Source organism: Tursiops truncatus, chromosome 13, assembly GCF_011762595.2.
Source record: "Tursiops truncatus isolate mTurTru1 chromosome 13, mTurTru1.mat.Y, whole genome shotgun sequence".
In the NCBI taxonomy this organism is placed as follows: Eukaryota; Metazoa; Chordata; class Mammalia; order Artiodactyla; family Delphinidae; genus Tursiops; species Tursiops truncatus.
In genome coordinates, this window is record NC_047046.1 from 69,319,025 (window position 1) to 69,332,115 (window position 13,091).

At 38.2% G+C, this 13,091-nt stretch overlaps 1 protein-coding gene across 3 annotated transcripts in view; it reads left to right on the forward strand.

Annotated features, from left to right (window-relative positions):
- Positions 1–211: 211 nt before the first annotated feature.
- RAB27B (RAB27B, member RAS oncogene family) overlaps positions 212–13,091 on the forward strand; it is a 69,747-nt gene continuing 56,867 nt past the window's right edge. Inside the window, exons 1-2 of one of the 3 annotated variants that reach the window (XM_019937085.3) lie at positions 212–662; positions 2,007–2,155. Coding sequence is in view for 1 of the 3 variants with exons in the window: in XM_019937083.3 (XP_019792642.1) it covers positions 2,086–2,087 (2 nt within the window). In the remaining 2 variants the exon portion in view is untranslated. The remainder of the gene's footprint in view (positions 663–2,006; positions 2,156–13,091) is intronic. The other 2 variants (XM_019937083.3, XM_019937084.2) reach the window with 2 other exon arrangements.

Genomic DNA, 13,091 nt, shown 5'->3' on the forward strand with positions numbered 1-13,091 from the left:
AGGGCGGTGCATACTGATTAATGTATTCATATTAACAGATTCTAACTTTTAAAACACGGCTTTCCTTCTAAGCCCTTTTATTTCCGGAAGTCTTTGTTTGCTCTCCACTAGCAGTTCCTTGCTTTCTCTCTAGTTAATGAGACATCTCCCCGGAGGAGAGAAATGCAGTGCGTTGGAAGCAGTTCTCCCGGTGCCCAGGGCTCTATGAAAAAGAGAAATCAAAGAAAACACGCAAAAATAAAGGACTAAGAATGAGCTGCCTGCTAGGGCTTGGAGCCCTGCAGTGAAGAGAAGTGAACCAGAAGCCGAGCGCCTTTGAGTCGCCACCAAGATTAGCCTGAGGTGCGCTCCGCACGTCCGCGTTAGGACTGGGAGACACGCCTTCTTCTCACACAAACCTTCCAGATCCCCGGTCTCCGCGGACTCAGGGGTGGTGCTACAAGTCCGGCCACTTGCAGTCCTGACTGGCAGGGGCTGGGAACCGGCCGGCGTTGCACCGATCCAGCGCCACAGGTTGGAAAAATAGGAGCTGTCCCCAGGACTGTCGCCCTGGAAGGCAGATCGTTGCTGGAGTCGGACCCCAGGAGTCCAAAGGCTTGGGAAGGGGGCAGGAAACCTCTGAAACCCGACACCTCTTGCCGCCGCGGAAACTTCGCAGGCTGGTGAGTTGGGGAAGCCGGGCTGTTATTGCTGGAATGTGTTCCCACCAATTCGGGGTTTGCTGGGCGGCTCGCCTGCGAAAAGGAAGTGAGACATGGATGAGGGGCCGCAGGCTCGCGGCGAGGGAGACGGGTCCTGGAGCCTGGTTTTGGGTGTGAGCGCAGTAGGGGGGCGGCTTCCACCGAGATCCAGGTGCAGACGTGATGGGTACGCGGACGTCATCCAAAAACTAGCTGGTTGTCTTTCTTTACTTTGGCTTTTGCCTATCAAACAGCTGGTTCGGATTACAGAAGAACCTAGCACAGCAATGTCAATTTCCTTTCATCTGTATCTCAAAAAAAACCCCAAACAAACAAAAAACCAAAAACAATTCATTATCATAATGTGTTTAGAGTTTCGTTTAAGGAGAAGTCATTTCGTGAGGCAAGCCAGGTAAGCGACAGGACATTTCTATGTCCGTCCGTGGGTGAAAGAGCTTCAGAGAACTCAAGAGCAATGTCTGTCTGCCAATTTTTTTTTTTTTTTTTCCCCGTGTTCCTTCTGAATTGTGATCCGGGTGTTGCAGTCCTAGAGGGTGTGTACATGTGTGTTTGTTCAACTGGTCACAATAAATTAGCTTCCAAGAGTTTTCCACTCAATACATTATCTCATTATCTGAAAACTATTAAAGCCGGTGAAATGTCCCTAAACAGAAGCTAGAGGCTGTGTTCCTAGGAAGAGGCTGAGTTTGGTTAAATTCATCACGCTTGTAATACGGACACTGCTTTTTATTTCAAGACCTAAAATGAAGAGTATATAAGATTCCAGTTGTGTATATGGCACATTATTAAATTAAGCCCAAGTTAATAACATGTAGTTTCAGAGCTCTTAGCAACAAAATTATTGTTGAACGTAATAATAGCTGTGAATTTTGATTTAGTCTGTTTCAAAGAAAAATGTGTACTGTTCTTAAAATTGAGTTACATTCACGGTAATATTATAAATATATATATTTTTATATGCATGGGTATAGAGTTCTAAATCTGGAAAGTTAACAGAAAAGTTAACTTCAGCATGATAGCCTCAGGAATTTAAGTTTATTGAGTTTTTAAGCTACTATAAAGTCCAAATTGTAGTTTGAAGTGAGAGCCATACTTGCCTTGTGCTGTTCCCCCTAAATACTTATTTTTCACAGTTTCCTATCATAATCCTCTACCCAGAGGGAATCAGTCCTTCTTGAAGGCAAGAAGGGATTCTCAGGAATGACCAAAACAAGGTCATCTTGGCAGGTAGTTTAATATTAATGAGCCTTTTCTGCTTAAGAACCGACAATGGCCTCCCATAAAATGGTACCATCTTTGCTTTAGAAAGGAGAACAAAACATTGCAGATGAAACTGGATGAGGCTGTTCTCAAAGATGCCAAGAAGGAATAAAGGGAATCTCAAATGTAAGCAAACCACAGCTCTCTCCTAGGCCGTTTCTGGAACAGGAATCTTTGACGCCCTTACAGGAAAGGTAACCCTAATATAATTGATTTGCTCAGCTCCTTGGTGCACCATCTTAGACTAAAAGTATCTACTGGTTTCTGAATTGCTTTTCGTTTATTTAGCTGTACTTCTGGAAAGGTGGAAGTCATCCAAAGCCCCAGGTGGTTCAGAACAGAAACCTGCTCTTTTCCCACCCTCAGCCTGGGACATTTCTGGTTAGTTTTTCAGGTCTTTCAGGTCAGGAGAGCATGAAACATAGACCAACTATTCCCATAAAGCTCAGCTCACAATTAATCCAGTTGCCTGAGTTGATTCATAGAGGTAGGTTAACCAACAGTTCAGCTCTTAAGCAAGTTTTTGCAGTGTTGAGAGACAGGAAAACAATGACAGTAAAAACAGACAGGACAAACCAGGGGTTTCCCATGAAGGGTATGCCACTTTCTGGAGCTGGTGGCTAAAAGGGAGCGATTTTTCACTCATTATTAGATGTAGTATGGAGCTGACATTTATTATATAGTAGTAGGAAGTAGCAACACCACAAAGCACAATAAAAACCTATTGTAAACCCCATAAATGGAGTTCAGAGTATTACTTAATTTGTTTCACACCCTTTGCATTATTCATATTCTTTAAATATTAACCTTCTCTTATAGGCCCTCCTTAAATGAGGGAAACTTGTCTGGATTATCAGTAATGAGAATGAAATGCTGTTTAACACACAGCCAAAAAATCTTCAGTAAGTTGTCTTTTCTAACTAAACAACTGCTGAATGCAGTGAGAAAAAGGACTTAAGTTTCTTGTTCATTTATTCAACAAATATTCATTAATAGTGTCAAGCCCTGTTCTGGGCTGTGTGTGGACAGAGGTGGACCAAATGGACCAAAATGCCAGACCCCAGAGAGCTTGCCTTTTACTTTAGAGAACAAACGAGATGAGCAAGTTGGATCCATGCTATATCGGAGATAAGAGCTAAGGAGAGAATATAAAGCAGAGGAAGCACACAGAAAGTGGCAGTGGCACGGCCCAGGCTGTGCTGAAATTTTAGATCAAGTGCCCAGGGAAAGTCTCACTGAGAAAGTGACATTTGAAGGTTGCTCTGAAGGAAGCCAGGCAGCGTACCTTGTGGTTACGGGGAGGAAGAGCTGTCTAGACTGAAGGAACGACAAGCAGGGGTTTGCCTGGCATCTTCCAGGAGCAGCAAAGAAGCCTGTCTGTATGTCTGGGGGTGGGGCGATAATGGGACAGGTCACAGAAGGCTTTTGAAAGTACATGTTGGCTTTTGATTTTTATTCGGAGTAGAAGAAGACGACTAGCATTTAGATATTGTCTATTGAAAAGAGGAGTTTAGAGAGTAGAAAGCAGGGGCTGGAGAGGGGCACAAGGTGAGGCTGGAGAGAAGTGGGAAGCCATTGCAAAGGCTCGATAAGATGTGAGAAAACTAAGTCCACTGCATGACTTATTCACTGTAGAGATGGTTTGTACCGAGAAGAGGAACTAAGTCACCTTCAACCCCTCTTCCAAAACTGTGATCCTACAAACACAAGAAAGGACACAATTTGTTTGGTATGTGATAGATATTCTAGATCACAAATTAAGAGATAATAGTGAGAGTTTAGTTAATACAGTTGTAAAAAATAATATCAAAGTAAAGTAAGTTGTAGCTGTGATACAAACCAAATGCCTAATATCCAGAAATGCAGGACCAACATATTTTTAGTAGGTAAAAAGGACATCAAGACTCACTCACATAATCTGGGAGAAATTTTAGAGAAGGCAGATATAGATATCATAAATTGGTGGGATTTAAATCAAACCTTTAAGAAGCCCATCATTAATCAAATTCTACTAGTGCTGAATAGTACAGCTATGGGTATGGCATTCAGCCTCCTTAAGGCATAATTTTCTCCTGTGTAAAATAAAAGCAATAGATTGGTTATTTTAATATCCCTGTTGTCTAGCTCTAGGCCTGGGTAACCTACAACTCTTACTTCATGTTTAGTTCCTTACCTTCCTTTTTTTCCTTGTTTCTTTCCTCGCTTTCATTTATGTACCTATTACCCATTTAGTTAGATAGATAGATATTCATAGTTATAGATGTTTTTATGTGTGTGAGTATCAATGTTCATAGATATAGATGTATATATGTGTAAGTGTATACACACACATACACAGAGAGATAAAGAAAAAAGAGAAATACATACACTCTATAAAAGAGGAAAATTTTCATTTTAAGAGGCTTAGGAAAAAAATACAAGATTTTATTTTAGTTTTCTTTCTGTAGCCCATAAATTTATTTTCAATTATAGTGAACTTGGGGTCAACCCGATCTGTTTTCTTGTTGCTCTCTTCTTAACTTTCTCAGAAAAATGAAACTGTGTGTTAAGTCTGACCTGAGGGATACACCAGAACAAAAATAATTAGAAAAAGCAAAATGGGTTTGTATGATACTTGTCCAATCTAACTTAGGCAAGGTCCTCAGAGCCTGAGAAGTTCTTTAAAAGAGGTACTCAGTTCTCATGGACTGTTATTCAAAATATACTGTTTTCATAAACAAAATGTACTGTTGATAAGTGTTTCTGGATATGTCAAAATGGTAAAAAATATAGAACGAACGTAGATTTTTCAAAGAGGGAACAAAAAATGAAGCATCTCTTAGTGCCTAAAAAAAGTAGAAACCTTTTCCAAGATCAAGAACTGCCTTATATTGACCCAAGGCACCTTCTTGGACTGACTTAGGCTTCCGATTTTCTGAAATTTTTTTCCAAATGCTGGGAAGTACAGGAGCAATGCACCTCATTTGCTAATTTCTTAATTTCTTGTGTGAACTAAAGATGAATACCACAAGTAAATACGTGGAAACTATTACTCCCAGTTTCTGCCCCTATCCCTCCCCGATTCAACCTTTGATCCTAATCATTCCAAGGTTGGCAATGCCAGTTATCAAAGGCTGCTTCTCAGGGTTTGGAAGTGAAAGCTTCTATTAGAAACAATGTAGAAAACAAACACTGCAAAACATATCTTAGGAAAAAGTCGCTTTACTGAAAATATCCTTGTATTTATAACTGAGGGGTAAAAACATACTGAAACAGGTTTAAATGAATAGGACATGGTATGACAAAGACCTATTCTTTAATCTTAAGTTAGAAATGGGATGTTAAGAAGATGTGGTATATAATATAAAATATATATATTATAAATATATATATACACACACACACACACACACACACACACACACACACACACACACATACAATGGAATGCTACTCAGCCATAAAAAAGAATGAAATTTTGCCATTTGCAGCAACATGGATGGACTTGGAGGGCATTACGCTAAGTCATGAACTAAGTCAGCTGAACTAAGCCAGAAAAAGGTAAATACTGTATGATATCACTTATACATGGAATCTAAAAAGTACAACAAACTAGTGAATATAACAAAAAGAAGCAGACTCACAGATACAGAGAACAAACTAGTGGTTACCAGTGGTGGGGGCAAGGTAGGGTGGGGCAGTGGGAGGTACAAACTATTAGGTGTAAGATAGGCTCAAGGATGTATTGTATAATATGGGGAGTATAGCCAGTATTTTGTAATAAACTGTAAATGGAAAGAAACCTTTAAAAATTGTATAAAAATTTAAAAATTAAAAAAAAAAAGAAACGGGATGCTAGTTGATGAAGACTACATGGTAGCAATAAAGTGTAATGAACAACTTTGGGTTTGCTTTTTTCTCAGGACCACACTAGGCCATCATCAGGTTCTAGTCATTTTGAAATTGACCTATTTAATTTCCCCAAATACCCCTTGTTAGGTGATAATTTTGCACTTAGCTACTAGAAAACCCAATGAAACAAAAGTAGAATGTATAACTGATTAGTAGGCTCCTGGATTGCTTCTCTATTTATTTTTTGGCATTTTTTTCCAATTTTTATTAAAATATTGTTGATTTACAGTGTTCTGTTAGTTTCAGGTGTACAGCAAAGTGATATATATATATATAGATGATAGATAGATAGATATTCTTTTTTAGATTCTTTTCCATTATAGGTTATTACAAGATATTGAGTACAGCTGCCTGTGCTATACAGTAGGTCCTTGTTGGTTATCTATTTTCTATATAGTAGTGTGTATTTTTGTTTGAATTTTTTTTATACAGCAGGTTCTTATTAGTCATCCATTTTATACACATCACTGTATACATGTCAATCCCAAACGCCCAATTCATCACACCCATCCCCACACCCCCACCGTTTTCCCCCCTTGGTGTCCATACATTTGTTCTCTACATCTGTGTCTCAACTTCTGCCCTGCAAACCGGTTCATTTGTACCATTTTTCTAGGTTCCACATATATGCGTTAATATGCGATATTTGTTTTTCTCTTTCTGACTTACATCACTCTGTATGACAATTTCTAGATTCATCCACGTCTCTACAAATGACCCAATTTCGTTCCTTTTTATGGCTGAGTAATATTCCATTGTATATATGTAGCACTTCTTCTTTATCCATTCATCTGTTGATGGGCATTTAGGTTGTGTCCATGACCTGGCTATTGTAAATAGTGCTGCAATGAACATTGGGGTGCATGTGTCTTTTTGAATTATGGTTTTCTCTGAGTATAAGCCCAGTAGTGGTATTGCTGGGTCATATGGTAATTCTATTTTTAGTTCTTTAAGGAACCTCCATACTGTTCTCCATAGTGGCTGTATCAATTTACATTCCCACCAACGGTGCAAGAGAGTTCCCTTTTCTACACACCCTCTCCAGCATTTGTTGTTTGTAGATTTTCTGATGATGCCCATTCTAACTGGTGTGAGGTGATACCTCATTGTAGTTTTGATTTGCATTTCTCTAATAATTAGTGATGTTGAGCAGCTTTTCATGTGCTTCTTGGCCATCTGTATATCCTCTTTGGAGAAATGTCTATTTAGGTCTTCTGCCCATTTTTGGATTGGGTTGTTTGTTTTTTTAATATTGAGCTGCATGAGCTGTTTATATATTTTGGAGATTAATCCTTTGTCCATTGATTCGTTTGCAAATATTTTCTCCCATTCTGAGGTTTGTCTTTTTGTCTTCTTTGTAGTTTCCTTTGCTTTGCAGAAGCTTTTAAGTTTCATTAGGTCCCATTTGTTTATTTTGTTTTTATTTCCATTACTCTAGGAGATGGGTCAAAAAAGATCTTGCTGTGATTTATGTCAAAGAGTGTTCTTCCTGTGTTTTCCTCTAAGAGTTTTATGGTGTCCGGTCTTGCATTTAGGTCTCTAAACCATTTTGAGTTTATTTTTGTGTATGGTGTTAGGTAGTGTTCTAATTTCATTCTTTTACATGTAGCTGTCCAGTTTTCCCAGCACCACTTATTGAAGAGACTGTCTTTTCTCCATTGATAACCTTGCCTCCTTTGTCATAGATTAGTTGACCAGAGGTGCGTGGGTTTATCTCTGGGCTTTCTATCCTGTTCCATTGATCTATATTTCTGTTTTTGTGCCAGTACCATATTGTCTTGATTACTGTAGCTTTGTAGTATAGTCTGAAGTTAGGGAGTCTGATTCCTCCAGCTCCATTTTTTTTTCCCCTCAAGACTGCTTTGGCTATTCGTGGTCTTTTGGGTCTCCATACAGATTATAAGATTTTTTGTTCTAGTTTTGTAAAAAATGCCATTGGTAGTTTGATAGGGATTGCATTGAATCTATCGCTTGCTTTGGGCAGTATTGTCATTTTCACAATATTGATTCTTCCAATCCAAGAACATGGTATATCTCTCCATCTGTTGGTATCATCTTTAATTTCTTTCAACAGTGTCTTATAGTTTTCTGCATACAGGTCTTTTGTCTCCCTAGGTAGGCTTATTCCTAGGTATTTTTTTCTTTTTGTTGCAGTGGTAAATGGGAGTGTTTCCTTAATATCTCTATCAGATTTTTCATCATTAGTGTATAAGAATGCAAGAGATTTCTGTGTATTAATTTCATATCCTGCAAATTTACCAAATTCATTGATTAGCTGTAGTAGTTTTCTGGTAGCATCTTTAGGGTTCTCTATGTATAGTATCATGTGATCTGCAACAGTGACAGTTTTACTTCTTCTTTTCCAATTTGTATTCGTTTTATTTCTTTTTCTTCTCTGCCATGGCTAGGACTTCCAAAACTATGTTGAATAATAGTGGCGAGAGTGGACATCCTTGTCTTGTTCCTGATCTTAAAGGAAATGCTTTCAGTTTTTCACCATTGAGAATGATGTTTCCTGTGGGTTTGTTGTATATGGCCTTTATTATGTTGAGGTAGGTTCCCTCTATGCCCACTTTCTGGAGAGTTTTTATCATAAATGGTGTTGAATTTTGTCAAAAGCTTTTTCTGTATCTATTGAGAGGATCATATGGTTTTTATTCTTCAATTTGTTAATATGGTGTATCACAGTGTTTGATTTGCATATATTGAAGAATCTTTGCATCCTTGGGGTAAATCCCACTTGATCATGATGTATGATCCTTTTAATCTGTTGTTGGATTCTGTTTCCTAGTATTTTGTTGAGGATTTTTGCATCTGTATTCATCAGTGATATTGGTCTGTAATTTTCTTTTTTTGTAGTATCTTTGTCTGGTTTGGTATTAGGGTGATGGTGGCCTCATAGAATGAGTTTGGGAGTGTTCCTTCCTCTGCAAGTTTTTGGAAGAGTTTGAGAAGGATGGGTGTTAGCTCTTCTCTAAATGTTTGATAGAATTCACCTGTGAAGCCATCTGGTCCTGGACTTTTGTTTGTTGGGAGATTTTTAATCACGGTTTCAGTTTCATTACTTGTGATTTGGTCTGTTCATATTTTCTATTTCTTCCTGTTTCAGTCTTGGAAGGTTATACCTTTCTAAGAATTTGTCCATTTCTTCCAGGTAGTCCATTTTATTGGCATAGAGATGCTTGTAGTAGTCTCTTAGGATGCTTTGTATTTCTGTGGTGTCTGTTGTAACTTCTCCTTTTTCATTTCTAATTTTTTTGATTTGAGTCCTCTTCCTCTTTTTCTTGATGAGTCTGGCCAATGGCTTATCAATTTTGTTTATCTTTTCAAAGAACCAGCTTTTAGTTTTATTGATCTTTGCTATTGTTTTCTTTGTTTCTATTTCATTTATTTCTGCTCTGATCTTTATGATTTCTTTCCTTCTGCAAACTTTGGGTTTTGTTTGTTCTTTCTCTAGTTCCTTTAGGCATAAGGTTAGATTATTTATTTGAGATTTTTCTTGTTTCTTAAGGTAGACTTGTATGGCTGTAGACTTCCCTGTTACAACTGCTTTTGCCGCATTGCATAGGTTTTGGATTATCGTGTTTTCTTCGTCATTTGTCTCTAGGTATTTTTTTATTTCCTCTTTGATTTCTTCAGTGATATCTTGGTTAATTAGTAATGTGTTGTTTACCCTCCATGTGTTTCTTTTATTTACGTTTTTTTTCCCCCTGTAATTGATTTCTAATCTCATAGCGTTGTGGTCAGAAAAAATACTTGATATGATTTCAATTTTCTTAAATTTACTGAGGCATGATTTGTGACCCAAGATGTGATCTATCCTGGAGAATGTTCCGTGTGCATTGAGAAGAAAGTGCAATCTTCTGTTTTTGGATGGAATATCCTATGAATGTCAATTAAATCTACCTGGTCTATTGTGTCATTTAAGGCTTGTGTTTCCTTATTAATTTTCAGTTTGGATGATCTGTCCATTGGTGTAAGTGAGGTGTTAAGGTCCCCCACTATTCTTGTTTTACTGTTGATTTCCTCTTTTACAGCTGTTAGCAGTTGCCTTATGTATTGAGGTGCTCCTATGTTGGGTGCATATATATTTTCAATTTTTATATCTTCTTCTTGGATTGATCCCTTGATCATTATGTAGTGTCCTTCCTTGTCTCTTGTCACATTCTTTATTTTAAAGTCTATTTTATCTGATATGAGTATTGCTACTCCAGCTTTCTTGTGATTTCCATTTGCATGGAATATCTTTTTCCATCCCCTCACTTTCAGTCTGAATGTGTCCCTAGGTCTGATGTGGGTGTCTTGTAGACAGCATATATATGGGTCTTGTTTTTGTATCCATTCAGCAAGCCTGTGTCTTTTGGTTGGAGCATTTAATCCATTCACATTTAAAGTAATTATCGATATGCATGTTCCTATGACCATTTTCTTAATTGTTTTGGGTTTGTTTTTGTAGGTCCTTTTCTTCTCTAGTGTTTCCTGGTTAGAGAAGTTCGTTTAGCATTTGTTGTAAGGCTGGTTTGGTGGTGCTGAATTTTCTTAGGTTTTGCTTGTCTGTAAAGTTTTTGATTTCTCCATTGAATCTGAATGAGATCCTTGCCTGGTAGAGTAATCTTGTTTGTACGTTCTTCCCTTTCATCACTTTAAGTATACCATGCCACTCCCTTCTGGCTTGTAGAATTTCTGCTGAGAAATCAGCTGTTAACCTTATGGGAGTTCCCTTGTATGTTATTTGTCGTTTTTCCCTTGCTGCTTTCAATAATTTTTCTTTGTCTTTAACGTATGCAATTTGATTACTGTGTGTCTCAGTGCGTTTCTCCTTGGGTTTATCCTGTATGGGACTCTCTGCGCTTCCTGGACTTGGGTGGCTATTTCCTTTCCCATGTTAGGGAAGTTTTCAACTATAATCTCTTCAAATATTTTCTCGGTCCTTTCTCTCTGTCTTCTCCTTCTGGGACCCCTATAATGCAAATGTTGTTGCGTTTAATGTTGTCCCACAGGTCTCTTAGGCTGTCTTCATTTCTTCTCATTCTTTTTTCTTTATTATGTTCCACAGCAGTGAATTCCACCATTCTGTCTTCCAGGTCACTTATCTGTTCTTCTGCCTCAGTTATTCTGCTATTGATTCCTTCTAGTGTATTTTTCATTTCATTTATTGTGTTGTTCATCTCTGTTTGTTTGGTGTTGTTTTTCTTTTTTTGCAGTACGCGGGCCTCTCACTCTTGTGGCCTCTCCCGTTGCGGAGCACAGGCTCCGGACGCGCAGGCTCAGCGGCCATGGCTCACGGGCCCAGCCGCTCCACAGCATGTGGGATCTTCCCAGACCGGGGCATGAACCCGTGTCCCCTGCATCGGCAGGCAGACTCTCAACCACTGCGCCACCAGGGAAGCCCCCATCTCTGTTTGTTTGTTCTTTAATTCTTCTAGATCCTTGTTAAACATTTCTTGCATCTTCTCGATCTCTGCCTCCATTCTTTTTCTGAGGTCCTGGATCATCTTCACTATCATTATTCTGAATTCTTTTTCTGGAAGGTTGCCTATCTCCACATCATTTAGTTGTTTTTCTGGGGTTTTATCTTGTTCTTTCATCTGATACATAGCCCTCTGCCTTTTCATCTTGTCTATCTTTCTGTGAATGTGGTTTTTGTTCCACAGGCTGCAGGGTTGTAGTTTTTCTTGCTTCTGCTGTCTGCCCTCTGGTGGATGAGGCTATCCTGGATAGCTTCTTAATTGAGGTGCCCTCTCCCCCCACCAGGAGCTTGCACATTTGGTGAGAAGTCATTCCGTTTAAGATCACGAAGAGTATACTTAGATAAAGGTGAGAATGAGGTGAGAAATGGAAAGTATGGACCCATGTCCCACGTGTGTTTTGTCCTCTAACCGGGGTAGTTTCACCAGCTGTGGGCTTGCTTTGCTCAGCAGACTTGAAGGAAGCCTGGCATGTGTCTGTTTCCAGTGCAAGTTGGGGAGGAGGTCTTTGAGTTCTATGGTGTGGTTTTCTGTAAAACAACTATCTGACAATAACTGAGTTGCTATGAAGATGAATTTCCTTTGAATTGTAATGTTCTTCTTTCTGGTTCCCAACAGCTTTGCTAATCAAGTGTGGTTTTCATGGTTCTGACTCATTACAGTTTTCATTCTTTCAAAGTCCACTTTGACTTTTTAAGTCAACTCCTGTGTGAGGCCCAGGGAACTGTAAACTCATTTCTTATCCTTTAATTCTTGGAAGGTGTTGGATTAGGGTGATTTTAGTGAAATAAAGCCTGAGGTACGGTGTGGTTTTTCTAGAGTAGTGTTGATTCTTAAAATCAATATAGTAAAAATGCAGACACCTATGGGGATAAGCTTGGCACCTTGAGAACAGAAAACTAATTCAAAAGAGAAAAAGAAAAATTCGAATTCATAAATGTTAGCTATATGTTCAAAGAAAGATGTCTATTTCATCATAATATTTTATAACCAGTAGAAACGCTTTTATTTGTCTTATTTCTCAGGAATCATGTTTTTAAAAGTGTGTAGAAATTGAAATTGGAAGGTTAAAGAAATAGCTCTAAACTACTTTTAGTCTTTTCTACCATAACCATGTTATTGTGCATCATCACTTGACGCAAAGCATGAAAATAAAAAAATTTTTTTTCAAGAATTATTGACATCCTTTGGAGAGCACAAATTCTACCTGTATCGTATAAACTTTAGAGAAGATGTCAAGTTAGTTATGTTAAATTTGACAACATTATTACTTACAATAAAAAGATCTGCTCACCATGTTAAAACTAATAATAGCAACTTAATTTCTGGTATAATTTTTACATATCTGAATTTTTTACTAGAAATATTCCTTAAGTGCTTTTTTTGTGTCAGCAGCATATTTGGTACTTTGGTTGTAAAGATGGATAAGACATAGCTTGTGCCCTTGAAGAACTTAGAATCTGGTGCAGTAGATACATGAGCAGATAATTTGAGTATAACCTGGTAAAGTTTAAGTTAGTGGTTTGAATGCAGTATTGTGGTAATAAAGAGGAAGATAAATCTAAGGGGGTTAAAACTGTAGAGAGATCAGTTAGAAGTGGGAAATACAAATGGTCTGAAATTAGCTCAACGATTGTAAGGTTGGAGAAGTCAGAATAGGGAAATAATTAACTAGTGACGTTGATTAGATATTGAGAGAAAAGAGAGATTTTTATAGTTGCAACTGCTGGTTTTAAGGAGGCATTAGATGAATGAACAGTGGTCCCCCAAA